The sequence below is a fragment of the Podarcis cretensis genome (genome assembly GCF_951804945.1).
Source record: "Podarcis cretensis genome assembly, chromosome: 17".
Classification (NCBI taxonomy): Eukaryota; Metazoa; Chordata; class Lepidosauria; order Squamata; family Lacertidae; genus Podarcis; species Podarcis cretensis.
In genome coordinates, this window is record NC_137187.1 from 1,610,520 (window position 1) to 1,637,851 (window position 27,332).

Below are 27,332 nucleotides of genomic sequence, written 5' to 3' on the forward strand. Positions count from 1 at the left end.
CGTTGTGGGGATTCGAACCGCTGACCTTCTGATCAACAAGCCCTAGGCTCTGTGGTTTAACCCACAGCGCCACCCATGTCTCTATGCCCCACCCAAGCATCTCTAAAATCCTGGTGTGTCCCCCCCCCGCCCCCGGTGACATATAATTCTTATTATTCAAAAAGTGAACTCCTATTCACATGGAGGAAGCCTAAAAGGCCATTCACTGTTAATAACTCATTCTCAAATTGCCCCCCTTAAAAATCAAATTGCTCCCCCTGTGGGGTGTGTGCCCCACGTTGGGAACCACGGGTCTAGAGCAAAGTATGGATTCCTGAGGCCAATGGATGTCCGACATGGAGTTGTGCAGCCTAACCTATTGCACAGTGTTAGGGAACTGACATCAGAGCGAAAAGCGGAGGCAGGGCTCCAGAGCGATGCCGGAGAGGGAACCAGTCGGGGGAAAGGAATTCAGCGTGGCACCAATAGAGAGGAGATGGAGGAATCGGTGTCAGGGCTCCAAGACCCTTCAACCGAAACCAGCGGAGAGAGCGCTGGCACGCCCTTGCCATCCCCTTACTTGCGCAGACGCGTTCCGCGCAGGGAACATAGGCGGAGACTTGGGGTCAAGCAGCTTTTATGCTGGAAGAGATTCAAGAAACGCCCACTGGCAGATTCTGCAAGTGACTAACAGGTCACGGAGGGCGAGCTCTAACCCTGAACATGTTTGAGCAAACCACCTAATCGAAGTGGAGGCAGTTTACGCACGAGTAACCACACAATACCATTACACACAGGGTGGTGTTTTTTGGATAAAACAGCGGAAGGAATGAGAAACCACTGATGTGAACTTGAGTACTTTGGTGGACAAGTGAGCTATACATGGAAAAATAAATAAATAAGATAGCCTGTAGCTGAGCTGCCACTATTCTCACTTTAAGTCTCTTCCACAAATGAAATCAGCACCATCTCTTTCTGATTATTGGGAGCCCCAAGCGCACCTAATGTTTGGTTTCTATACAGTCTGGAGCCAACCTTGAATCATAGAACTGTAGAGTTGGAAGGGGACGCAAGGATCATCTAGTCCAATCCGCTGCAATGCAAGAATCCTGGCCACAACCAGTGCCGGATTTACGTATAAGCTAAACAAGCTATAGCTTCGGGCCCCACTCTCTTGGGGGGCCCAAAAAATTAAAGGGGAAAAAACTGGATGTACATTTCCAAAATATAAGATAAAAAACAAATAAAATAAAACCTACATACAGCAAAAGTGGCAAACGGCTCTAGATGCCTATTAGGTCCATAAATTACCATATATTCAACACAAAAAACAGCAACAATTTGTTGTTGACAAAGGATAGGTGGGCATATAAAGGGCCCCATTACCTTCAGTAGCTTAGGGCTCATCAAACCTAAATCCAGCCCTGCCCACAACCATCCCTGGGGGGGTTCAAACCACCAACCTTCTGGTTAACGAAAACACTGACTCATTGCACCACGAAGTAGGTGGAAAGTGTTGAACTTCTAGAATGAAGTGACCCAGTTAGGCCATTGTTGTAGCTCTAACAGTGGCAAGCTTCTGTTACTTCACAGGTTCTAAGGCTGAGTTATATCATCAAACATCACCCAGCTCCTAATCATCTTGAATTTCTAAGCCCAGCACTACCACTGCCTAGATTGTCAAGCCTTTTCCCAAAGGAGATGCTATAGTACTAACTTGATTCTTACCCACCAGTTTTAGGATACATGGAGGCTGCTGATAAGGTTGTTAAGACAGCAGACTCATAGGATTCTGCAAAAACTACAAAACACCTTGTAACAACACAGAACCAGACTGGAGTTATCACTGTCAAATGGCAAAGAGGGTGGTGTGGAATGCATTATGCCATAAGGGCCCTTATGTACCAAATGGAATTGGAAATAAGATCCACAAAACTGTAAATATACTTGCAATGTACTTCCAAGAACAAATATATAGAAATAGGACAATGAGAAATAATACTGTGGTGTTTTCTAACTTTGCCACGCATGCTTTCTATATTATTATTATTATTATTATTATTATTATTATTATTATTATTATTATTATTTAGCTCTGGTTATGAAACAGAGCTCCATTTAAGGTGTGGATAGGGTCAGTAATTGCTTCAGCAACCCACCAGGCACAAACAGAAATTCATGGTGCATTTTATACCATCTTGCAATCTGTAGAGGCCTAACGCTACTGGTTGCTGTCTAGAACTGCAAATATTAAAAAGTCAATTAATAACCTGCACTTTCATATTTTTTGATGTTTCAATATTATTATTAAATGTGAATAAACTCTGTTTCTTTCATTGCATTAAGAATCAGTCTCATTGCTTTGTTTCCCAGCGGCAAAGGAACAATTTTACTACAAAGGAACATCAAAGTCTCCTCACAAAAAAGTAATTAATCAAAGTCATTGACGTAATAACCTAATCCCACTTGATCCTAGAAAGAAATGTCCAGCAATTTGCTGTAAGCTGATGTAATTGGTGTCCTTCGGTCCTTTTATGCGAGGAAACCTAATGACAGCATTATTACAAGATCTTACAAGATTCTATAAAAGGGCACAGGGTTCAAACAAAAGACAGTCCAACCAGAAAGTCTTCAGTGTACCTAATAAACTGCACTTGAGTAGGAAATTGAATCTGATCGTCTGCTAAGAGACAGATTAGGTTTATCTGTAGAAAAATGTGACATTCTGAACAATGTAATCAACAAACCAAGGCAAGACGGTTTGAGTATATACAGCAACCCTGGCCTGACTCCATTGGCTGCCAATTCGTTTCCAGGCCCAATTCAAAGAGCTGGTTTTGACCTATAAAACCGTAAACGAAAATGAAAAGAAAGAAAGATGTTAATTGATTAAGTAAATTTTATGAGAAATTTGTTTTGGAAAACTGTTACAATGATATACATTGAAACTCAGCCAGGGGGATTAGAGGAAGTCACTTAACAATGTTATTAAGAGTGGAATAATTGGAGTTAGGATTTATGTTTATTTGTTTATAAATTCTGGGAAATCACTAAAAAAATTTTGGGGAAAAAATAGAAAAATAAAACCTTAAACGGCACAGGACCCCAAAGACCGCCTCTCCTCATATGAACTGACTCGGACCCTGCAATAATTATCTGAGACCCTTCCTCCTTTTACAAGCGCAGCAGGGGACCCAATCCACACACAGTGTACTGGGCCCAGAAAATCCTGTTGACACACCTGCCTCTGATATCACTTAGGCTGAGCAATGTTAACTTGCCCAAGACCACCTAAAACATTTCATTGCCTAGAAGGGATTTGAACCCATCTCTTCCCGCTCTTTCCCCTCCAGCAATTCACTGGCAAGTGTGGTTGATATAAAGACTTCTGGTTACTGCTGGCTGTAGTGACACCATTGCAATATAAAAAAAAATTAATTGATTTTAATTCAATTCTAATCTGTCTTCTTGCTAACAATTACAACTGAAGATGAATGTCGTGTTGCTGATGACAATATCCCTGTATTCTTTCAAATAAGCGTTCATGTCCAGAAACTCGGTAGTCTGTAATGGTCTTTGAAAACGTTTCCCATATCAGAATATAAGTGCAAGAATTTAATTTGACTTCTAATTATTTATTGTAATAAAGCTGTTACATGAATTTCGGTTGTGCTTTGAATAGTTTCTCTCTCTCTCTCTTTCTACCTGTCATGAAATAGGTGACTACAAAAATTAAGAGATGAGCCCAAAGTTTCCCCCTCCCCCGACCCATCTGCCTTTTGCTGAGTGAAGAAAATTATATACAGGGGGGGGCGGGAATATATTTTCTTGAAACTGAATTGAGCAGCTTCTTCCTTTGGGAAACAGCAAATACTTCCAGCATGCTCAGAATTCAAATGAGATCCTGAAAAGGTCCATTTCCTCACTGCATGTTATCAACATACCACACATTTGAGAATCTCACAGTTCTTGCCCAACCTGAGGAAGCCCCCCAGGACCGGATTAAGAGTTAACTGTGGGCCAAACAGCTTATATAATCAGGAGTCCCCGTGCTGACACGAAGGAAATTAAATTAATGGAGATGCTATTCAAACACACACATGGAAAAGTGGAACTGAAATAACTTAATATGATTAAAACTTGAATTAATTTGTGCAAGCATGAGAGTTCTTGCCTTCGCGAAAAACAGTTTGGATCGGCAGACATTTTGTGCAAGATTATGTATTCATTCACGTTTGGCAGCTGCGCTCTGCTTCACGAACTGGTTTTTAGCTAATTGCTCCTTGTTTTGGGGGGCAAACCAATCGATTATTTTTAGTGAACTTTAAAAAATTAGAAATAAATCAAACCTTAAAAATTAATCAATGCTGATAAAAAATAAGAAGGAACTGTGTGAAATCTATATGATAAATAAATCTATAGATATGTTTAGGGGTGCTTCTGTAAATCAGCGGGCCGCAGTCGAGCAGCTCCCGCCTGCCGCTCTAGTGGTTCGGTGCTGGCTAGCGCTATGCAGGGATGCAGAGAGAGAGGTTCGAGGGGGAATAAAAAGAGGGGGGAGGACCCTTTAGGAAGACTAACTGGCTAAGCTGTTAGGAATACTGTTGTTGTTGTTGTTTAGTCGTTTAGTCGTGTCCGCCTCTTCGTGACCCCCTGGACCAGAGCACGCCAGGCACTCCTGTCTTCCACTGCCTCCCGCAGTTTGGTCAAACTCATGCTGGTAGCTTCGAGAACACTGTCCCACCATCTCGTCCTCTGTCGTTCCCTTCTCCTTGTGCCCTCCATCTTTCCCAACATCAGGGTCTTTTCCAGGGAGTCTTCTCTTCTCATGAGGTGGCCAAAGTCTTGGAGCCTCAGCTTCAGGATCTGTCCTTCCAGTGAGCACTCAGGGCTGATTTTCTTAAGAATGGAGAGGTTGGATCTTCTCAACACCTAGTTGTCTACAGAATGACACCAACACTTGCACCTACTATCCTGAATAGAACGGAGAAGTAGTTCCATTAAAATTTCATCTCCCAGCTTCATAGATCTGGACACATTTCTTCCACACATGGTGCCACCACTAAATCACTAAATATAAATTCCTCCTACTAAAACCTCACTGGATTCCTACCTATTCTGAGTCTTGAAGGCCAATTACAGCATCTCACCTGTGATGATCTCCTTTTTCTGAGCCTCAGCCTTTTTACCTTTTGTCCAGAATGAAAGGGTCAGATCCATTGCCCACTGCTGTTAGGCACAACATCACTCAACCCACTTTTTAAAGATTTCCAGCTACATGCTAAACTGTAGTCTGATGAAAGCCTTGGGCAAAATTCAGTAAAACTGAAAATCCAGACTAAAATAAAGTTAAGTCCATTGCAGACAACCTTGACTGAGGCGAAACTTCATCTATATCCATTTCTCACAAATAGGGTAATATGAGAGCTAAACTGCCTATTCTTTTGGTTCTATTTTCATGTCGTAGTCCCCTGATCTAAGCCCCTATCATCTCCACTGATGCCCACTTTGCTTCCGCATCAGGTTTTCTCCCTATTCCGTTCCTCTTCAACAGATCCCATTAAATCAGGGCGCACATACTGGACATTAGGGCACAATGACAACGGGCAGCCAAACAGACCTGTCTAATTGCTGATGTCATGCAAAGAAAATGCAGTTCCCTTCGAGTGAAGGTGAAGCTTAATGTTCTGGTTACATATGAGCACTGAGGGATCACGGAATGAGCACTTTTCACAGCATTCTCATCCCCCCCCCTCAAAAAAAGAAACGGCAAAAGAGGTCTCTCTTTGCATCCTGCATATTTTGGCTCAGCCCCAAGAAATATACAATGTTACTGGCAAGGCCCACCTAGCTCTTGTGCGTCCTTTCCAATTTGCCAGGAGAATGGATTTACAATTCTAAAACCATCTGCTGCTCTCTTGATCATCACACTGCACCACAGCGGAAAGCAGGATGATTACAAAACGCTCACGAGATATTGCTCTTAAATCCGAGCGTGGAATACAAGATTGCGGAGGCAGCTGCATGCAGCAAGCAATTTGCACGAGGCCTCCCACCACGGGGGTCTGGGGCTTTTCATCAAACCAGCACAAACTGTGTGGGGTGGAAGTGGGGGGGGGTGAGGAATGACAGCCATACAGCGAGAATCACTGAGATAATGTGGGGCGTTCATGACACAAACAGCTTGTTACTTTATCCCTCTTCATACATTTGAAAGAATGTGTATGGACATTATTATTATTATTATTATTATTATTATTATTATTATTATACTGCCCTACACCCGGAGGCCTCAGGGCGGTTCACAGAACAAAATCGAATTATAAAACCACAAAATATATAACGAAAATTAAAACCCAATAACGCCCCCCCCAAACCCCCCACATTTTAAAAGGGCATAGAATGTCAATCAAATCAACCAAAGGCCTGGCTAAAATGCAACGTTTTTGCCTGGCGCTTAAAGGTGAATAATGAAGGCACCAGGTGAACTTCCCCGGGGAGAACATTCTACAGACGGGGAGCCACTGCAGTGAAGGCCCTGTTCTCGTGCTGCCACCCTCCAGACCTCTTCAGGAAGAGGCACACAAAGAAGGGCCTCAGAAGATGATCTCAGGGTCTGGGTAGGGGCACATGGAGGTTTGTAGTAGCGGGGAGTGGGCTCGCATGGGCTGGCCCCATACCTGTAATGCACGTACATATATTTTATTCACTTTTATTTGATAATATTTACACACTGCTTGTTAAAAAGAACCAAACAAACTGAAAGTGGTTTCCAAAGACAAGGCATGTAAGCTGCGCCCTGACCTCTGCACACCCTCCAACATTTATCTGATGAAAATACAAATGTCCTATTCAACAACAACAAATTATTATGTGTATTCAACTGTGGCCCCAGCCACTCTGGGTGGCTTCCAACGTACATTAAAATGTAATAAAACATTAACTTGCTATACAGGGCTGCCTTTAAATGGCTCAGGGGTCGGATAACTGAGACCTGCAGCTATAGGGCGGTACAGTGGTACCTCGGGATGCAAACAGGATCCGTTCCAGAGCACCGTTCGCATCCTGAATAGAACGTAAGACGTAACGGTGCATCTGTGCGTGCGCAGGTCGCGTTTTGCCGCTTCCGTGCATGACTTCATTTTGAGCGTCTGTGCGTGCGGCGAAACCCAGAAATAACACGCTCCGTTACTTCCAGGTTGCCGCGGAGCGCAACCTGAAAGCACTCAACCTGAAGCACATTCAACCCGAGGTATGACTATATATACAAATTTAGTAAATAATAGTAGTGATATTAACTCTATACCCTCCAACATTTCTCTGATGAAAATAGGGATGTCCTAACGAAAAGTGAGGGACACGGGTGGTGCTGTGGGTTAAACCACAGAGCCTAGGGCTTGCCGATCAGAAGGTCAGCAGTTCGAATCCCTGCGACGGGGTGAGCTCCTGTTACTCAGTCCCTGCTCCTGCCAACCTAGCAGTTTGAAAGCACTTTAAAGTGCAAGTATATAAATAGGTACCGCTCCGGCGGGAGGGTAAACGGCGTTTCCGTGTGCTGCTCTGGTTCGCCAGAAGTCGCTTAGTCCTGCTGGCCACATGACCCGGAAGCTGTACGCTGGATCCCTCGGCTAATAAAGCGAGATGAGCGCCGCAACCCCAGAGTCGGCCACGACTGGACTTAATGGTCATGGGTCCCTTTACCTTTACCTAAGGAAAAGTGGGAGATTCTGGGATCAAATTCTGTAAATCTGGAACTGCCGCTGGAAGATAGGGACACTTGGAGGGTCTGCCTCTGTGTACTCGCCTTCAGACCTTCTTCCTCAACAAAAGTCACAAAGAAGTGAGGCAGCTTTTGAGTTAATCAGAAATCTTAATAACACTGAATATTAAGGAATGGGAGAGGGGGGTGAAGATGAAAAAGCCAGGTCTGCAGACTGCAATTGTTTTAAAGTAGAATGTGTTGTGCAGTTTACTCAGATTCGAGTTTGCTTGTTGCAAGAAAGGTGTTTAGTCTTCCTTTGAAAATATAAACATGAGCAGCTACTTGGCTCTGCCTCTAGCAGTAAATGAACACTGGGTTCCCCTGTGAGCAGAAATAAAGAAAAGCACAGTCTTTTTTCTGTTAATGCTACAGATTAATTTCAGGTAGTGCAAAAGTCAATTGAAGGCAAATTAGGTAGCTTAATCCAGTGGTTGGAATGCATGTTCATTCCCCTATAGGCAAAGTCCCATAATTACGTGGTAGACTGTAACCTTCCTACAGTTCTATGATCACTTTCTTGCACGGCTGCGTTCGGTACTTTCCAAAACAGACCACCCAAGATTTATTTGCACCAAGCACAGCCTAAACTATTAAGTCTCCCGATCCATTTTAAGACTATTATAATTTGCAGGTTTTGGCTTTTCCATCTTTAGAATCCCCTCACCGCCAATTTTTTTAAAATTTTATTTGCAGAACATTCAGCTTGATGAACCTGAAGGCTTACTTCTAGTTGGCCCTAATAAAAGTATTGCCCAACTATTGCTACGGGATTATCTCTTGGCACTGTCTCAGAGAGCTTCTGTGAATCGGGGAGGGAAAGACTGGGATATGGTTGCTGCATGGTGCCTTGAACAATTTAGAGGCATTGTGAGGTTTTGTTGTTGTTGTTTAGTCGTTTAGTCGTGTCCTCCTCTTTGTGACCCCCGGGCCAGAGCACGCCCGGTACTCCTGTCTTCCACTGCCTCCCGCAGTTTGGTCAAACTCATGCTGGTAGCTTCGAGAACACTGTCCCACCATCTCGTCCTCTGTCATCCCCTTCTCCTTGTGCCCTCCATCTTTCCCAACATCAGGGTCTTTTCCACGGAGTCTTCTCTTCTCATGAGGTGGCCAAAGTCTTGGAGCCTCAGCTTCAGGATCTGTCCTTCCAGTGAGCACTCAGGGCTGATTTCCTTCAGAATGGATAGGTATGATCTTCTTGCAGTCCATGGGACTCTCAAGAGTCTCCTCCAGCACCAGAATTCAAAAGCATATTCTTCGGCGATCAGCCTTCTTTATGATCCAGCTTTCACTTCCATACATCACTACTGGGAAAACCATAGCTTTTACTATACGGACCTTTGTTGGCAAGGTGATGTCTCTACTTTTCAAGATGCTGTCTAGGTGTGAGGTTAAAAAGTATAAAATTAATACATCCCAATTATCCGCGTAAATAAGACTTTAAATTGTAGGCACATTCACAGGTAAGATAAAAATGTTCACCAGCAGAAAGTCATTTACCAACACATCCCGTGACATACTTGTTTGCAGAATCACGGTGCTGCTGGTCTGGCCAGTTATACACCTCTAAGAAATTATTATTCTGTCTGAGCAAAGGGGCTAATTGCAATGCTGACCTGGATGGTAAATGGCTCTCACTTAGCTACTCTCGGTTAGAGCCAAGAAAGTATTCCACCCCTCACCCCACCTTTGCCAGGCTACTTTTCTGAAGAGTCCCCAGCTCTGGTTTTCGGCACATTTTGGCCTTTACCCGGCACTTAAAAGAAACACTTGCTCTGGGCTCTTGTACCCACCCATGTCAGGCTGATTAAAGAAATGCAACACACTTCTCTCAGGCGGCAGAACAAAGTGTCAGTGATAACTCTTTCTCATCTGAAGTGTTCCTCCACAGGTATTAATTAACCGTCACTGTGTTCAACACGCCTCAGATGCACCGCGGAAACAATGACAGGAGCAGCTTTGGCGCTTCTTCCGCACAGAGGGAAGGTGCCGTGAACTCACACAATGATGGGGGTCAGGGGTTTGGGATTTTGTTCCTTAATCTGAGAAACTGCTTAATCAGATACTGCAAAACAGAAGCCAGCTGCAGGGGGAATGTGTGGGGTTTGCAGAATCGCCTCTGAGTAATGGAGAGGGAGGGGAAAAGGTCTTCAGAAAAGCTCCAGATTAGTGGGGGGGGGGCCTTTCTTGCAAACAACACGTTTCAGCATCGTTCTGTGTGAAACTGCTGGGGGGGGGGGGTGGTACACCAAGGACTGAGTTGCAGTGTCATCACAATTCTATCTCTTTTTCTATCTTTTGGTCTCAGGGAGGCAGCTGAAATCCTAAGACAATACGTGGAGTAAGTTCTGGAATAAAAGGTAAAGGTAAAGGGACCCCTAACGATTAGGTCCAGTCATGACCGACTCTGCGGTTGTGGCACTCATCTCGCTTTATTGGCTGAGGGAGCCGGCGTCCAGCTTCCGGGTCATGTGGACAGCAGGACTAAGCTGCTTCTGGCGAACCAGAGCAGCACACGGAAACGCCGCTTACCTTCCCGCTGGAGCGGTACCTATTTATCTACTTGCACTTTGACGTGCTTTTGAACTGCTAGGTTGGCAGGAGCAGGGACCGAGCAACAGGAGCTCACCCCGTCGCGGGGATTCGAACCGCTGACCTTCTCATCGGCAAGTCCTAGGCTCTGTGGTTTAACCCACAGCGCCACCCGCGTCCCTAGGTTCTGGAATAGATGTGGGCAAATAAACAGAGCTTAAATCAAGGTAGAGGTGCTGTAAGGTGCGAAATCCTTGGCTCTGGAAGGAGATTTACCACTGGGTCAATATGGGGTGGCACCCCCCCTTGAAAGACCAAATATTCAGTTTCAGAATTCTCCTGGACTCAGCACTAGGGGGGACGCTGGTGGCGCTGTGGGTAAAAGCCTCAGCGCCTAGGGCTTGCCGATCGAAAGGTCGGCGGTTCGAATCCCCGCGGCAGGGTGCGCTCCCACTGCTCGGTCCCAGCGCCTGCCAACCTAGCAGTTCGAAAGCACCCCCGGGTGCAAGTAGATAAATAGGGACCACTTACTGGTGGGAAGGTAAACGGCGTTTCCGTGTGCTGCGCTGGCTCGCCAGATGCAGCTTTGTCACGCTGGCCACGTGACCCGGAAGTGTCTCCGGACAGCGCTGGCCCCCGGCCTCTTGAGTGAGATGGGCGCACAACCCCAGAGTCTGTCAAGACTGGCCCGTACGGGCAGGGGTACCTTTACCTTTACCTTACAGCACTAGGGAAGCCCTCGTGGCATTGGTAGTCAGGAGTACACTTGATCAGCTTGGGCTGGCAGGGCCAGCCTACCTATGAAGTGACGTGAAACAGTTGCCTCAGGCGGAAGGCTTCCTTTGGGCACACACCACCATGCAGAACAGGCAACAGAGGAGGCAGCCGTTGCGGCAAAGCTGGTGGTATTTTCAGTTTTGCCTGAAGTGGAAAAACATCCTAGGGCAGCCCCGTTGGATGGTATATGTTATGTACTGAGCCTGGGCCAGCAGGGGGATACTGTAGATAGTTTCCACTCAGGTCCACATATGCAAATAAGGGATCAAAAGTGACGTTCAGTGATTGGATAGTTACAGAAAATGGTTACTGTTGCATTGTAGTGGAGCTCTATATAAGCAGGCTGGCTGAACCCTTCAGTTCAGTTCTGTTCTGGCCTGTGAATAAACAAGAGCTGTTTGAAGAATAGCTGTATCGTCTGATATGTTCACCCACAACTTAACAGTATATAGTGGTACCTCAGGTTACAGACTCCGCTAACCCAGAAATAGTGCTTCAGGTTAAGAACTTTGCTTCGGGATGAGAACAGAAACAGTGATACCTCTGGTTACGTACTTAATTCGTTCCAGGGGTCTGTTCTTAATCTGAAACTGTTCTTAACCTGAAGCACCACTTTAGCTAATGGGGCCTCCCGCTGCTGCCGCGCCACCGCCGTGCGATTTCTGTTCTCATCCTGAAGCAAAGTTCTTAACCAGAGGTACTATTTCTGGGTTAGCGGAGTCTGTATCCTGAAGCATCTGTAACCTGAAGCGTATGTAACCTGAGGTACCACTGTAGTCACTGCTGTCTATGTCTTAATGGTTTTTATTTGTGTTTGTGTATGTGTTTGTGAATCCGATGGGTTTAGATTTTATATTATTTTATTTCCCATTTTTGCAATTTTTATTGCTGGAAGCCACCTTGGATGGGCACTGTCCCAAAATATGTGCTAGAAATATTTTAATAAAAGTAAGTGCAATCAAGTTTATGTGTAATCAAACTGGGACAATCATTCAGTCCTTTGATTCCCTTAAACCACATTACAACAAAATGGTGGCAATACACACACACACACACATATGTGCACATGCACAACACACACACATTTTTTAAAATAATCACTAAAACAATCCGACATAATTACTGATTTGAAATTTCATCATACAAATACCACTGAAAAAGCAAGGTTACTTTCAGTATTAGCTAACAAGAATTCAATTTTTGCCAATTTGGCCATTAAAAGATGCCTGAGGAGTTGCTCCAAATATTTCCATCTGACCTCCTTGTAAGCAGAGAAGCAAATAATGATAAACATCTTCAACTATACACTCCCCACTAACGGATTATAAGGAGTATTTGTAAAACTGTCCAACACCGCCAAAGGCGTTTAGTGAAACTATAAGTGGGTCATAACTAATGAAAAACTTGGTAAGATCTGTTGGATAACTTGGGATGCATTCATCCCTGAAAAGGGCAGATCCGGCCAGGGTTGCACGTGTTTTGCGTCCTTCAAATGTGTGCTAGTATAAAGCGAGGAGACTTGAACAAGGGACTTAAGACAACAGAACCTAGGCATAATAGGGTGTTTTTAATGATGTTATTTGTATAATTGAAAAAGACTGAACGATGGGGTGGAGACGCTCCTTCAGGTCTCTCAACTAAAGCACCCATGACAGATAGCCATCCAACCTCTGCTTTAAAATCTCCTAGGAAGGAGAGCCCACCATCTCCTGAGGGAGTCTGTTCCACTGTCCAATAGCTCTTACCATCAGAAAGGTCTTCTTGATGTTTAGTCAGAATCTCTTTTCTTGTAACTTGAAGCCATTGGTACCCTCCAGAGCAGGAGAAAACAAGCTTGCTCTATCCTCCATGTGAAAGCCCTTTCAACATTGGACGATGGCGATCATATCTCCTCCGAGTCTCCTTTTATCTATCCTATCATGAAGTTCAGTCTCAAGCCTGACAGGCGACTCAATAACAGCATCTGGAAACTTCAGTGGGTACAAATTGCCATCAAAAGTTGGAGGGAGCTTGTGACTGCTCCACACATCAAGGCCAATGATTTGTTTCCAAACATTCGAAGAAGTTCAGGGCTAGAATGCTTTTAAGAGCTGCTTTCCCCTAGACCATTTTGCCCATCCCTAGAGTCAACTGCAGAGGCCCTTCTGTGTTTCCCATTAAGCAGACATTGGTGAGGACAAGTGACAGGGCTTTCCGCGTGGCAGCTCCAAGACTGTGGAGCTCCCTGTTCTGGGGTTTCACCACCAGGTAAAGCTTCTCCATTGAGGTATGGATTTGGTTTTCAAGTCTAATATCAATTTATTATGGCTTTGGTCACCACTGATTCCACGCCAAGAAATCAGACTCGATAAAACTCAATCAGTGTTTTGGAGTGATGCCAACATTAAATGTAACATCTTGCAAGGCGTTAACACATGATACTACAATAAAATGAAGCTTATTACTGTATTGTTTCACACACTCTATTTTCTCGTCAACCAATAGTGAGGCCCAATCCTGAAAGCCTAAACCCCAAACCGTGCATAAACCGGGAAGAACTATGGTCGTTCAAAGATTGTTCACGCACATGTGTTCATCGATTAGCACCTGCAGGTGAATCAGATGGCGATTTCCATGCCCCCCACACTATTAGAAACCAGGCACCCATTGACAAAATATGCATATCATTTCAGGGCCAGTTTATCATTGATGCTTGCTCCATGCAAGAAAACATACTGGGACAATTGTCACATGGAGACACCATTTGTATAAATTAATGCGGCCTTTGCCAAGTTGGGGCCCTCCAGATGTTTTGAACTGCAATGCACATCAGCACCCAAGCAGCATGGGTGCCTGGGGGCTGCTGGGAGTTGCAGTCTGGGAGTTGCCGGCGTTTGTCCACAGACAAGCTTTCTGGGTCATGTGGCCAACTTGACTAAACCACTTCTGGAGCAACAGGACACTGTGATGGAAACCAGAGCGCATGGACACGCCGTTTACCTTTCTGCCGTAGCGGTACCTATTTATCTACTTGCACTGGTGTGTTTTTGAACTGCTAGGTTGGCAGGAGCTGGGAAAGAGCAACGCTCACCCCATCACGGGGATTCGAACCACCGACCTTCTGATTGGCAAACCCAAGAGACTTAGTTGTTTAGACTATAGCGCTATAGGCACCCAATCCCAAAGTTCTTGGTTCCCTAGATATACTGGGTTTTCAAAGTACCCTTTGTTGACTTAACCATGGTCACACAGAAGCTCTGCTCAGGCATTAGAAAAATCTAAACACATCACAGGTGCGAAGCTGCACAGGTCCATGTGCGCTTACACAAATCCCCTCCTTCAACCCAGGCTTGTTTTTATTATCATTTGTTTCCCAAAGAACTTGATGTTCCCAGATAAGCCAAAGACATTTTTTTTGAAATGCACAAATCCTGCATTCCAGCTAAGTGATTAACAAATGACAGATAAATAATCCCACAGCTGAAATGTCCACAGAAAGCAACTTTGTATACAGTACAAAAATTTCAGATGTAAACCACAAGGCCAAAGACTCTCTGGTTACAGCATGCCATCATTTCCCATTATAATAAATCTCGCAGAGGCTCAGCTATAAAATGATTATTCTGGGATGAAGGTTAGCCTAGTATTTAAATGGTCCCACCACTGAAATTAATGGGGATTACAAATAAACCGATGAAAAGTGCATCTTGTTTTGGTTTTTACCACAAATGTAAACAACCAGAAATTTAGAAATAAAACAATGTCAGTCTTTTAAAGTTCCACTTCCTTTGCAAACAAAAATTAGTCAAGATTCTGCAAACATTTAACAGACGAATCATATCAATGTCACTTTTGAATAATCAGCCGTATTCAAGAATCACATTTTCATGTTTGCATTCTACCATGCACTATGTGTTTGCTTGTGTGTCTGTATGTACTGAGTTTATATTTTACATACAATTAAGTTTGTTCAAGTTGGGAGGAGCTAGGAATTTTGGAATTGCATAAAGGATACCCAGTGTTAGAAACACAGATATATAAACTAGTCACCAAATGGCACCTTAAGCCTAGGTTGCAGTTGTCACAATGTGGGCACCATTTTTTCCAATGAAATGTATTAATTATTATTAACTTCATTTCTATACTGCTATATATGTATATATATATATATATATATATATATATACACACACACACACACACACACACACACTTAAAAAGTGCCTAGCGTGCTCTGGTCCACGGGGTTATGAAGAGTCGGACACGACTAAATGACAACAACAAATACTTAAAAAATCAAAGGAGTTTACAAGACATTGAAACATCAAATAAAACAATCAAGAATAAAACAAATTTCAAGTTTGAAGGAAAATGTTTCAGACCCTTCATATTGCTTTCCCCATATTTTTTACTACTTAATTTATATACTTGCCCCACAGCAGAAGTTCTCTAAGAAGCCAGTGTGGTCTAGTGGTCAGAGTATCAGGCTAGGACCTGGGAGTTGAGGGTTCAAATCCCCACTCAGTCATGAAGCTCACTGGGTGACCTTGGGCCAGTCATAGCTTCTTGCCCTATCTCACAGTTGTAGGGATTAACTAAGAAGGGGGACGAGCCATGTACGTCTTGGAGAAAAAGGTGGGAGATAAATAAGCTATTCTGCTTACCTGATAAGAAAACTGGAGGGGCCAGCCAGATGGAGATGTCAGTTGTCCACCTGGCATCCAGAGATCTCCATGTGGTTGCAGTTTGACCCACACCAGTTGCAAAATGTGCATGGTGCCTGAGGGATTTCTAACACTGAGGATACAAATCTAAGGAAGGTTTAGCAAGATGTAAGTGCATTGATCTCACGTCCTGATCTAAGATGGGTTGCACCAGCAGAATGATATGGGTATAGGTTTTGGTTCCGGTTTTTTTTAATTATTATTTTAAAAAAAGAGGAAAGGAGAAGGGAAGAGAGGAAGATGAGCCAGGTGTGGTTGTTGAAAATAGTAGGTCCTCTGTTGGTGGGGAGAAATTGTCACAGTGCTAAAGGTAAGTTATGAATCTGGATATTCTTAGTTTGAATTTGGACCCTGGCATGAACTCACTTGGTGACCTTAAGGCTCCAGCCTTTCTCAACCTGTGGGTCCCCAGATGTTGTTGAACTACAACTCCCATCAGAGTTCAGGGATGATGGGAATTGTAGTCCAACAACATCTGGGGACCCACAGGTTGACAACCGCTGCATCCACCTGATCTTAAGAGGACGGTTGTAACAATTGCTGAGAGAATGTGAACACAAAAAGCTGTAGAAATATGAAGGGTTATTTAGGGGTCCCAGTTTGGAGAACACTGAAAGGCTACAGGTGTGGTGGACCAGGTGTCAAGAATCATAGAATCTTAAGAATTGGAAGGGACCCCAAGGATCATGGAGTTTGGATTTGATATCCCGCTTTATCACTACCTGAAGGAGTCTCAAAGTGGCTAACATTCTCCTTTCCCTTCCTCCCCCACAACAAACACTCTGTGAGGTGAGTGGGGCTGAGAGACTTCAGAGAAGTGTGACTAGCCCAAGGTCACCCAGCAGCTGCAGGTGGAGGAGCGGAGACGCGAACCCGGTTCCCCAGATTACGAGTCCACCGCTCTTAACCACTACACCACACTGGTTCCCTAATGCATTCAAGACACACCTGAAGTTAATGAGCAGTAATTCACAATTTCCTGACCAGGCTATTGTCATAGGAAGCCTCAGCCAAAGTTTAGGGGCAAGACTGTGTGCTGGAGGGAGAGGGAAAGCACGGAGGTAAGCAGAGTAAGGGAAATTGATGTGTTCAAGAAACCAGGGCGGAGGGTTTAATATCAAATAGGGGTTCAAAGTAATGGCCGCAGGGTTGCTGTGCAACAAATATTTGGCCTCTGGAAGCAGCCATTTCGCGGAATGATTTGAGTCTCTCCAAGACAGACATTTCAAGAGCCTATACAGCCTCATACAAACACAGAAGTTCATAAATAGCAAGCAAGATTAAGACAAAATCCCATCGCGCAAGAATGTCAAACACCTACCTTTGAGTCATAATCTTATAGGCATCTGGCAGATAACAGCGGATATTCTCCATCTGAGCAGGATCAGAGTCGCAGATTTTATCATCCGTCCTGCCATAGTTGGCACTTTCAATCATGATAACATCTGTTCCTGGACAGCGCAGTTCAATTGGGTAGCTTTCACAGGAGAGTTCCCTTCGGACCACTGCCATCGGAACAGGGGCACGGCTGAAAGCTGTAGACAGGAGAAAAACCTCTATGTTTAGCATGCAGAGTCAGGGATTTTGTTTCATAACATGGACTTATGTAGAGTTTTGTGGGAAAAGTTTTAAACGTGCAGCGTCATTTTTCTAAACTGCTTGCAGAACTGGAAATCTCTCCCCCCCCACCTCCCCAGTGGATTTTAAACACACACAGTGCTAATAGTGTTGACGTGAAACCCCAAAGTTGTTTAAAATGTATGTAATTTTTTAAATATATTTTTTGCAAACCAGACCCACTCTAAACACCACGAGAACTGTGAGGTCAGCTGCCCTGTGGGGTTTGAAATGCCGCCCTTTTCAGATTTTTAAAAATGAAATGCACTTAACTTACTAAGTTACAGTGGTACCTCGGGTTAAGTACTTAATTCGTTCCGGAGGTCCGTTCTTAACCTGAAACTGTTCTTAACCCGAAGCACCACTTTAGCTAATGGGGCCTCCTGCTGCCTCCGTGCCACCGGAGCACGATTTCTGTTCTCATCCTGAAGCAAAGTTCTTAACCTGAAGCACTATTTCTGGGTTAGCAGAGTGTGTAACCTGAAGCGTATGTAACCACTGTATTAAGGATCCAATTTTCTCCCTCTTAAAATGAATGGTTTGTGAAGCTACCAAACTCCTAAGATAAATGGGGTCTGTTCTATCCCAAGTCAGTCCTTAAAACAGGATATGGAAAACATTTAACACTCTGCCGACACCAAGAGCACTGGAGTATACACCCCTTTTTGTTATAGCAGTACCTGCAGTAGTGATAATAATAAACTGTCACATTCCTCTGAAAAAACAAACAAAGCAAAAGCAAAACATTGCAAATGACTGCAGGCATCCCTAGAAAGTTAATGCTGCTCCAAACTGGTTTGGCCTGAAACAGCAGTTACAACTTTTTTCTAGTGCAAACTTACAACACCCTTTTCTTATTTGAAATATTCTTCTGGGTGAGGTATATTGGACCACTCTCCTTCCATTACTTCCTATGAGTCCAGTATTTCACTTCAGCCTTTTTTGTGTTTATTTTCTATTCTTCTACGAGTCCTGTATTTGACCTGTGGATCTCTTCTGTTTGCTCACCTGGGCTTCCCGATAGCATAGATATCAACTTACAGATTTGAAAATAAGGGACCAGCAGCCTTGAAAATAAGGGTTCAGCAGCCAAAATAAGGGATTTTCAGGGCACACGTATGTTCAACTTCTGAGCCCCTCCCAGCCAAAGGCAGAAAGCCCAGCCAGCAGCCAAACGAAGCCTCAAGCGGTGGTTCCCACAGCGCAGCAACCCGGCAAAGGGGATGCAGCAAGGAATACCACCGTCACCTCTCCGCTGGGAAGCGCTGAGCAAAGGCGAGTCCCCAGGCAAGGCGGCCGATTTGATTGGCACAAGGCATGCAAGCTCCACCACCCCCCCAGTCGTTCTTAGACTCCTTATTGGGTGAGCAACGCAGCCAAGCAACACAGTTGGAGCCTCCCTCCTCCCTGGCCGGCAGGGAGGGAGGGAGAGGAGCTGCTTCCTCTGAAACCCGGGAAATTTAAGGGAAATCATCAATAAGGGTCAGCAGTGGACACAGCACTGGAATAAGGGACTTTCCCACCAAACAAGAGAAACTTGGGTCTGGTGCAGATGTAATGTTTGTTTCCTGCCAATCATAGATTGAAAACTGGGACCTTTGGGAATTAATGTTTCTCCCATTCCCACAGGACTGATTTGCTAACCCTCTTCACTTCCCAGAATTAGGATTCCTCACAACCATGATCTACAGATCCTCCCCAAACTAGGACGTCAATGTCTAGTTTACAAAAGAAATATGGTTTGTTGAAGCAACTGTGTACAGTGGTGTGCAAAACTATGGTAAACACCAGGAAGGCAATGGAGGGAGAAAAATATCTCTCACAAACAGAGGTGGCAGATGGCAGAATGATCCTGGATTTTAGCCACAATAGCAACAATTTTGTGTAGTCTTACTGCTGAGCAAGAGGAAAAGAGAACTTTGCAACTGATACTGTAGAGAGGAGAACACATTATCTTCATAATACAAACCTCTGTGTGTTATTTATTGGGGTGGGGACAACCACAGATTGACCTCTTTTGTGTAGCATTGGGAAGAAACCTGATCTTGTTTTACATCTACTTTGAGCCTTTCCAACTTAACATTTTATTTGCGTCCGAATCAGATCTGTTAGAATCTGTTAAGTTTTGCTTGTTCCCCACTGACTATAACAGGGAATCTAAAAACGGCTATAACTTTAATTTTCACAGAAGCGGGTGCTTTCTTTTCGGGCAAAAGGGATCCTCTAAGGTGGCTGAAGCCTGCCAAAATGCAGACATTTTGTGCAGAGGAGTTTATTTTTCAAAAGAAAATGAAAAAAAAAAAAAAACCCTTATAACCATTTTTTCTCTCTGCTAGAATTGGATGCAATTTGCAGCCATGGTTGACCTCTTTGAGGGAATGATTCTGGCCAAATGGAACAGATGCTCTTCCACACCTGACCATTCTGAAGTGTTTAAGATATAAATCACTTAAGATATAAATCACAAAACTTTCCTAGTGTTTTGTGGGCAGTCAGTCTGAAAACTGGTGACATGAAGGAGGTGCCCCCTGGGTAAGTGGGTAATACTAGGCTGGCACTGTGAAACACAGCTGGCAGTTTACTTAAGGGACCAGCAGGCCTAGTTGAGTGGAAAAAAGTTCCAGACCTACAGGAGCAAGGAAAACTTTAAAACATCCTTTCAGCAAAACTTAAAAGAAAGCTACAATCCAGATGGTACTTAATGTAAATGCCATCTCCAACTCCTCAAAAGATTCCCTCAATGGTGTCTCCAAGATTTTTTACATATCACTTGGGAAGACAGGCAAACTAATGCCAGTGTACTGGAAGAAGCAAAGATCACCCGTGTTGAAGCAATGATTCTTCAACAGCAACTTCGTTGGACTGGTCACGTTGTGCGGATGCCTGATGATCGTCTTCCAAAGCAACTATTCTATTCCAAACTTAAAAATGGAAAGTGTAATGCTGATGGTCAGCAAAAGAGGTTTAAAGACTCTCTCAAGGCAAATCTTTAAAAAAATGTAGTATAAACACTGACAATTGGGAAACACCGGCCTGTGAATGCTGCAATTGAAGAACAGCCTTTACCAAAGGTGTCATGGACTTTGAAGATGCTCAAACTCAGGACGAAAGGGTGAAACACGCTAAGAAGAAGGCACGTTTGGCAAACCCTCACCATGATCAACTCCTGTCCACACATCCACTGTGGAAGGATGTGTGGATCCAGAATTGGCCTCCACAGTCACTTAAGAACTCACTGTTAAGACCATGTTCATGGAAGACAATCTTACTTAGCTATGAGCGATCACCAAAAAGAAGAAGAAGAATGCATGCTAAATAAGATGTATATAGACTACACTAAAATAGATGCTGGAAACGTCCCAGTCCAAGGGTTGATGTGCTACATGTGTTCTGGTTATGTGCTCAGGCAGCAGTAGCAGGGCTATTGCTGGCTGCGAGATACGCCTGGAGAACAGCAGCCTATTGGCAGGGCCTGGTTTGGCAAGCTAGCTCCACCTATGAAGAAGATCTTTGCACAGTTGGAGCTGGTTTCCACGGGAGGGAGCACCTATCTATCTGAAGGCAGTGGGCCCACCCTGCTGGGGCAGCCCTAAGGTGTGATGAGGGTGAGTTGCCTCCTTCTGGGCAACTGGTTGTGAATGGGGTTGCGCGTAGGTGAGTTTGAGTGCCAACAGATCAGGGTAGTTGAAATCTCCCATGACTACTGTATGTCATTTCAGAATGTTTGGTAAAATGCTCTAGGCAAGGCTCCATCCAAGTCTTCAGTCTAGCTTGGATGTCTATAGCAGACTCTCACAGTAAAGTCACGCACACCAGACTGGCTGGATGCAGAAGAGTCTTGGGGGGTTCCAGCTGGGGAACCCCCAAGGGAAGAAGGCTCAGAACCAAGGGATTGGCTTTGTGGGGAGTTCAAGATGGAGACTCCTAGGGACCAAGGCTCAAGCTTCAGCAACGGTTTTATAGAACATCCGGCTGGAGAGACGGTGACAATACAGGCTTGTGGAGCAGTGGTGATGTCCAGGACTGGCTCTGAGGGGCATGCATTTTGCCACACCAATGCTTCCTCGAAATGGAAGTCCTTGTGCCCTGAAGATGGAGAGTAGGATCCCAGAGCCATTACACCACAGAAGCAACGAAAAGGCTTTTGCTATTAGCTGAGGTCCCACTGGAGTCTGTGGCTTGCTACGTCCTGATCTATTTCTGGCTCTGCGAAAGGATCAACATTTTTTAAAAAAATCAAAAGTTGCCAACTGTAGTTAACACACTGAATAATGTACACTTTTTCTTTAGACCAAAGACTAATGTGTTCCTGTGTGCATGACCTCACAGAGCCATTCATGTTACATTAATTATTAGATGCTCTTTACACATTCCACTGTAGACGCCTACACTGTAAGAGACGACAGAGGCAAAGCTTACAAAAACATGCTGAAAGTGTTAGAGTATATACTTATGAAGATGAAAGCATGTTGGTCCTGTCCCCTTGCCTTTTATTTCAAAGATCTGCCACATCTGACTACAAGGGCAATAATAACAGGTTAAAATGGGGAGGGGAGTTGTGTGGACCTAAACAAGTGTTGTTTTTTTAAATTGAAACCAGCAAATAAGAAAACAGAATGACCTTCTCTGATGCTTTCCAATGATAATCTAAACAGGTGTGTCATCTGCAAGGGTTGTGAGTATAGATTTCTTTTACGGCCATTGTTATATGCAATTTAAATTATAACAATTAATAAATAATAATACCAGGTTGCGTCATGCAAGATACTTTCCCCAGATTAAATTAAAATTGAAAGGCTGAGAAATGCTAGGCAATATTGAGAGATTTAGGGTCAAGAGAGTCTAAATGAATAAATTAATACATAATCACTGGTGACACACACAAATTAATTCTGATTCTGCTTCAGTCCCACAACTATATCCAGTTGGCATAGTCTACCAGGTTCTGTGACAAGCCGCCAACATCAAAAGCCATGCTATAAAGCTTTGGAGTGGCATTAGAGAACCCTTGGACGCCTTATTGTACATTAGTGCAGCAATGAATAGACTAGCTGAATTGCCAGCAGAGCTCTTTGGTGACCACCTCCACTCCCCCTTCCAAATGGAATACTGTGTCCACTCACCCAGATAACTCTTATGGGTTGCCAGAGACGTGGCAAAATGAACCATTACACTGATATCTGTTGTTTTGGCTGGGTTCTAGAAGCTCTGGTTATATGCCAGCTGTTCTGGCAATCTGGATTATTCTTCAGGGCAGCCAATGGCCATCTGTGTTTTGTGACAACCATCCAAGGATGGCTTGAAATGGTAGCGGGTGTTTATCAGCATGTGCGTATTTGGAGGAGTTAAGAGACACTGTTGTCGTTATCAACTCATTGATCCCTAACATACATTGACTGCCCCGTTCTGGCACTGTTCCTGCACCTACAGATCTCTAGATAGTAACCATGAACACTTGAAGAGCCACATTCCTTCTTTCAAGACCATTTGAGCAGGAAAAGGTGTGTAATTACACAATGCTGTATAATTGCTCTTCTTCTTATGGACTGTGTGCCATGGGCTTTCTGGGACGCCTCATGAATAGAGGAAGGCTGAGTGGATAACCGGGATTTACTGGCACACATAACTTTGTGAACCCATCTTACTAGGATCATGGTGGACTTTTCTGAGCTCCTGGAGAATAATGCCTTTGTGTGACTTGGGCTGGTGTGCACACCCCCAGTTCCATTTTTTAAAAATTTATTTGTAATTTCCCAACAATACAGCTACTCACAGGCTGATAATAAGCAATACGTTAACCATTGACTTCCCTTCCACCCTTCCATGGTTTCACTGACTACCAATTGCTGCTGTGTATTATAATCAATCCATAGCTTCTTTTTCTCATTTTATTCTCAATATCCGTTTACTGCTGAATTTACTTGAAACCTACTAGCGATTTAACCTGTTTACAATAATTCTTCATATAATCTACAAACATTTTCCAATCTTCTTTAAAGGCTGTTTCGTCTTGGTCTCTAATTCTACTGGTTAGACTTGCTAATTCTGCATACTTTCGACTGACACTCCTCTTTCATGGGAACTGCCCCCTCCCACCATTTTTAGCATATAGAATTTGGGCTGCATGAGTACCATACAAAAACAAACTCCTTCGATTCTTTAGTACAGTGGTTTTCAACCAGTGTGCTGTGGCACCCTGGGGTGCCTTGAATGATGGCCAGGGGTGCCACGGGCAACATTGGCCTCTGTCCCCCTTTCCTTCCCTCCCTCCTCTGATGCCCTCTTGCATTTCTGCCTCCCAAAGGCTTGCACAGCTGTTTGTTGCAGCAGCCCTGGCTTCAAGCTCCGCAGGCAAATGGTGCCTTTCTTTGGGGCTCAGAGACCAAGGACAGCAGCAGTCTCTTCAGCGGGGAGAGCCTGTGGCAGACAGCAGCCCAGAATCAGATGAGGATGTTGAAGCTGGAGAGTACTATGAGGGAGGCCAAGAGGCAGAGATGAGTCAAGATGGTGAAGAGTCACGGGTGTCTCCCCCTCCTGCTGTGACAAGCTCCACTCCCAGAACCATAAGAGACAGAAAAATGGAACAGGAAAGGTTGGCTGCTCGGAGGCCCAGTCTCCAACTGCTAGGGAAAAACCCTGTAGAGGAGAGAACTTCAGACAGCTGTGGGAGGTGGGTACTTCCAGTCTTGGCAAATGATCCATGGGGCAAGACCTACCAGGGATGAGCTGCTGTGCTCATTAGGCCTGGCAGCCCACCAAGTCTGCGCAGATCGTGCTCCTGCTAATTAAGAATTAATTCCAACTTGAATGGTGCAATTACTTCTGGATTGCCCCAGACATAGCTTTCCTGATTTCCGCTTTATACATGAATGGGGCAGGCACGACTGAACAAATATGGATGCCGATCTCACAACGAGCAAGAACACACAGGTTTGTGCTTCTCATCCCAAGCCTCACATGGCAGTTCTTTTACTGTTTATACAAAGGGATTGGGGGTTCCTCTTATTTGGTACACAAGGATAAATTCCATACACAAAGAGTAACCTATGAATTGGTCCTAAATCAATGGCTAAAGCAGCTTTAATTTGAAAGTATTCTCAACTGATAAAAAAACCAGTTGAGTTTCACTTCAGGAAGAAGCTGGAGGGTAACAAATGTGCTCTAAAATGAAAATTATATTCCTCTACTGTTTCCTTGGGGAAAGATTTCTCAGCAAGGTTTTATGAGAGCACTTCAAGCACACACAAAGGGCCAAGGATAAGAGAAACCCACGTATGAAGGAAGACCATTATTTCAACTTGTTCAGAACAGCTGGAAAGATGGGACTGGTGCATTTACTTACACACCTTTCACTGCTCCCAAATGCCAACGCAATGTTCCTAAATATTCCACAAATTCATAAATTATACATAAATTCCATATACTAAAACTTATATCGGCTTTTCAAACAACTAGAGCACTGTTAAGTGGTCTTTGAATTTTTCCTTTCCCTGCCTGATACCTGCAATAGAACACATTGGAACATACCTGTAGGTTGAGATTTTTAATTGCATGGAACTAAGTCAAATGCTCTTAAGAGCATTATGGGTTTGGGTTCATTATTCCTAAGCAGTAAAGCAAATTTGTTGAAATATAAAATGTGTTTAAATATAAAACCATTGGCTTGTTTCACACAATCATCTGTTTGCCTCATCCCTCCCTCCCACAGGAAGGGAAAGGGCAGCCAGGGTAATTTCACAATCGCCATATATTTCCAGTGATGACAAAGCTTAGGTATAACCATAAAGAAACAATATACTTCTATTCCTCTGTTTATCCAAATCATCTCAAACTTTTCTAGAACAATCAAAGAAGGTGAAATGCATGCTTTGAGGGTGAATTACAAATATTTGAGCAGGTTGCACATTTTCTCCCTTTCAGTTATTTAAGGATAACGAATAGTTTGAATCATATTATATGAAAGCAAGGCAGGCGAACTCTCTGCCATGATTGCCAAAAAGTGATCTATCACTGGAATTACTACGAGGTGGGTTAAGCAACAAGTAGTATGTTATTTGTGTTCTGTCTTCAAAGTGGTTTACAAAAGGAATAAAACAATAAAATAATCAGTTTTAAAAAAAAACCCAGTTAAAAACATTCAAAACATTCAAAAATAATTCAAATGAACAATAAGCTAAAAAGCAGATTAAAACACATGACACTTCAGTTCAGTTCGATTTATTGTGGCAAGCAGCCATTACACATGTCAACATTCTAATTTTAGGTAAAGATAAAGGGACCCCTGACCGTTAGGTCCAGTCGTGACCGACTCTGTGGTTGCGACGCTCATCTCGCTTTATTGGCCGAGGGAGCAGGCGTACAGCTTCCGGGTCATGTGGCCAGTATGACTAAGCCGCTTCTGGCGAACCAGAGCAGCGCACGGAAACGCCGTTTACCTTCCTGCAGGAGCAGTACCTGTTGATCTACTTGCACTTTGACATGCTTTCGAACTGCTAGGTGGGCAGGAGAAGGGACCGAGCAACGGGAGCTCACCCCATCACGGGGATTCGAACCGCCGACCTTCCGATCGGCAAGCCCTAGGCTCTGTGGTTTAACCCTCAGCGCCACCCGCGTCCCGCTTTCTAATTTTAGTCTTGCCTAAATAAAAACGATTTTAGCAGGCCTGATGTCAATAAGCAGTGAGTTCCAAAATGCTGGTGCTGCCACAGTAAAAGATCAATTTATTACAAATGCAGAACGGGTATTATGTGGCACCTGCAAACTGAAACAGTCAGGTGGACTTATATGGGGCAAGGCAATCTTGCAGGTAAACTGGTGCCAAGCTGCTAAGGGCTTTATATATTAATAGTAACACCATGAACTTTGCCTGGTAGCAAACTCGCAAGCACCACAGGTCTCCGAGTAGAGGTGTTATATGTTGATAGGGTCTCTCTCCTCTTAGCAATCATGCTGCAGCAGTCTGCACCAACTCCACCTTTAGGATCAAAGCACAAGGGAAGACCCACACAGAGCTCATTGCAGTACAGTGGTGCCTCGCAAGACGAAATTAATCTGTTCCGTGAGGCTCTTCGTATAGCGGCTTTTTCGTCTTGCGAAGCAAGCCCATTGACAGCTTAGCGGATTAGCGCTATTAGCGGTTTAGCGGCTTTTAGCGGATCAGCTGATAAGCGGCTTAGGGCTTAGGAAAAGGGGGGGAGGGAAAAACCCCCACAGGAACTCGCAAGACATTTTCCTCTTGCGAAGCAAGCCCACAAGGAAATTCGTTTTGCGAAGCGCCTCCAAAACGGAAAACCCTTTCGTCTAGCGGGTTTTCCGTCTTGCGAGGCATTCGTCTTGTGGGGCACCACTGTAATCTAGTCTTGGAGTAACCTTATTTCTGAGTTGACATGTATAGGATTGTACTGTCCAATGCTTATACAGTGGTACCTCTGGTTGCAAACGGGATCCATTCCAGAGGCCCATTCTGGAACCTGAAAACAACGCAACCTGGAGAGGCACGTCTGCACACGCGTGGGTTGCGATCCGCTGCTTCTGCGCATGTGTGTGACATCATTTTGCACACCTGCGCATGCGGCAAAACCCGGAAGTAGTCCTTTCCGGTACTTCCAGGTCGCCGTGGGACGTAGCCTGAAAGAACGTAACATGAAGCGGACGTAACATGAGGTATGACTGTACTGTACAGTGTTTAAGAATGTTGGATGGTGACCTGAAAGACAAGGGTTCAAATCCTCACTCAGCCATGACAGTAACTGCCTCTCAGCCTAACCTACCTCACAGGATAGTTGATGTTAGGGTTAAATGAGATGAGGGAGAACCACGTGACCACTTTGAGCTCCTTGGAGGAAAATGGTGGATATAAATGCAAATAAGAATAGGAATTATTAATAAATATAATACATAGCAAGTCTTTGTGGAAAGAGGAAGCTCCTATGGAAACACAAGGATCGTTTTTTGCTGGAAGAAAG

The 27,332-nt window shown here is 44.2% G+C and overlaps 1 protein-coding gene across 10 annotated transcripts in view; it reads right to left on the reverse strand.

Annotated features, from left to right (window-relative positions):
- Positions 1-27,332, reverse strand: part of ADGRL3 (adhesion G protein-coupled receptor L3) — a 563,586-nt gene that overhangs the window by 318,508 nt on the left and 217,746 nt on the right. For all 10 annotated transcript variants that reach the window (XM_079960222.1, XM_079960225.1, XM_079960216.1 and 7 more), the window contains exon 4: positions 17,072-17,285. In XM_079960222.1, coding sequence (XP_079816348.1) covers positions 17,072-17,285 — 214 coding nt within the window. The remainder of the gene's footprint in view (positions 1-17,071; positions 17,286-27,332) is intronic.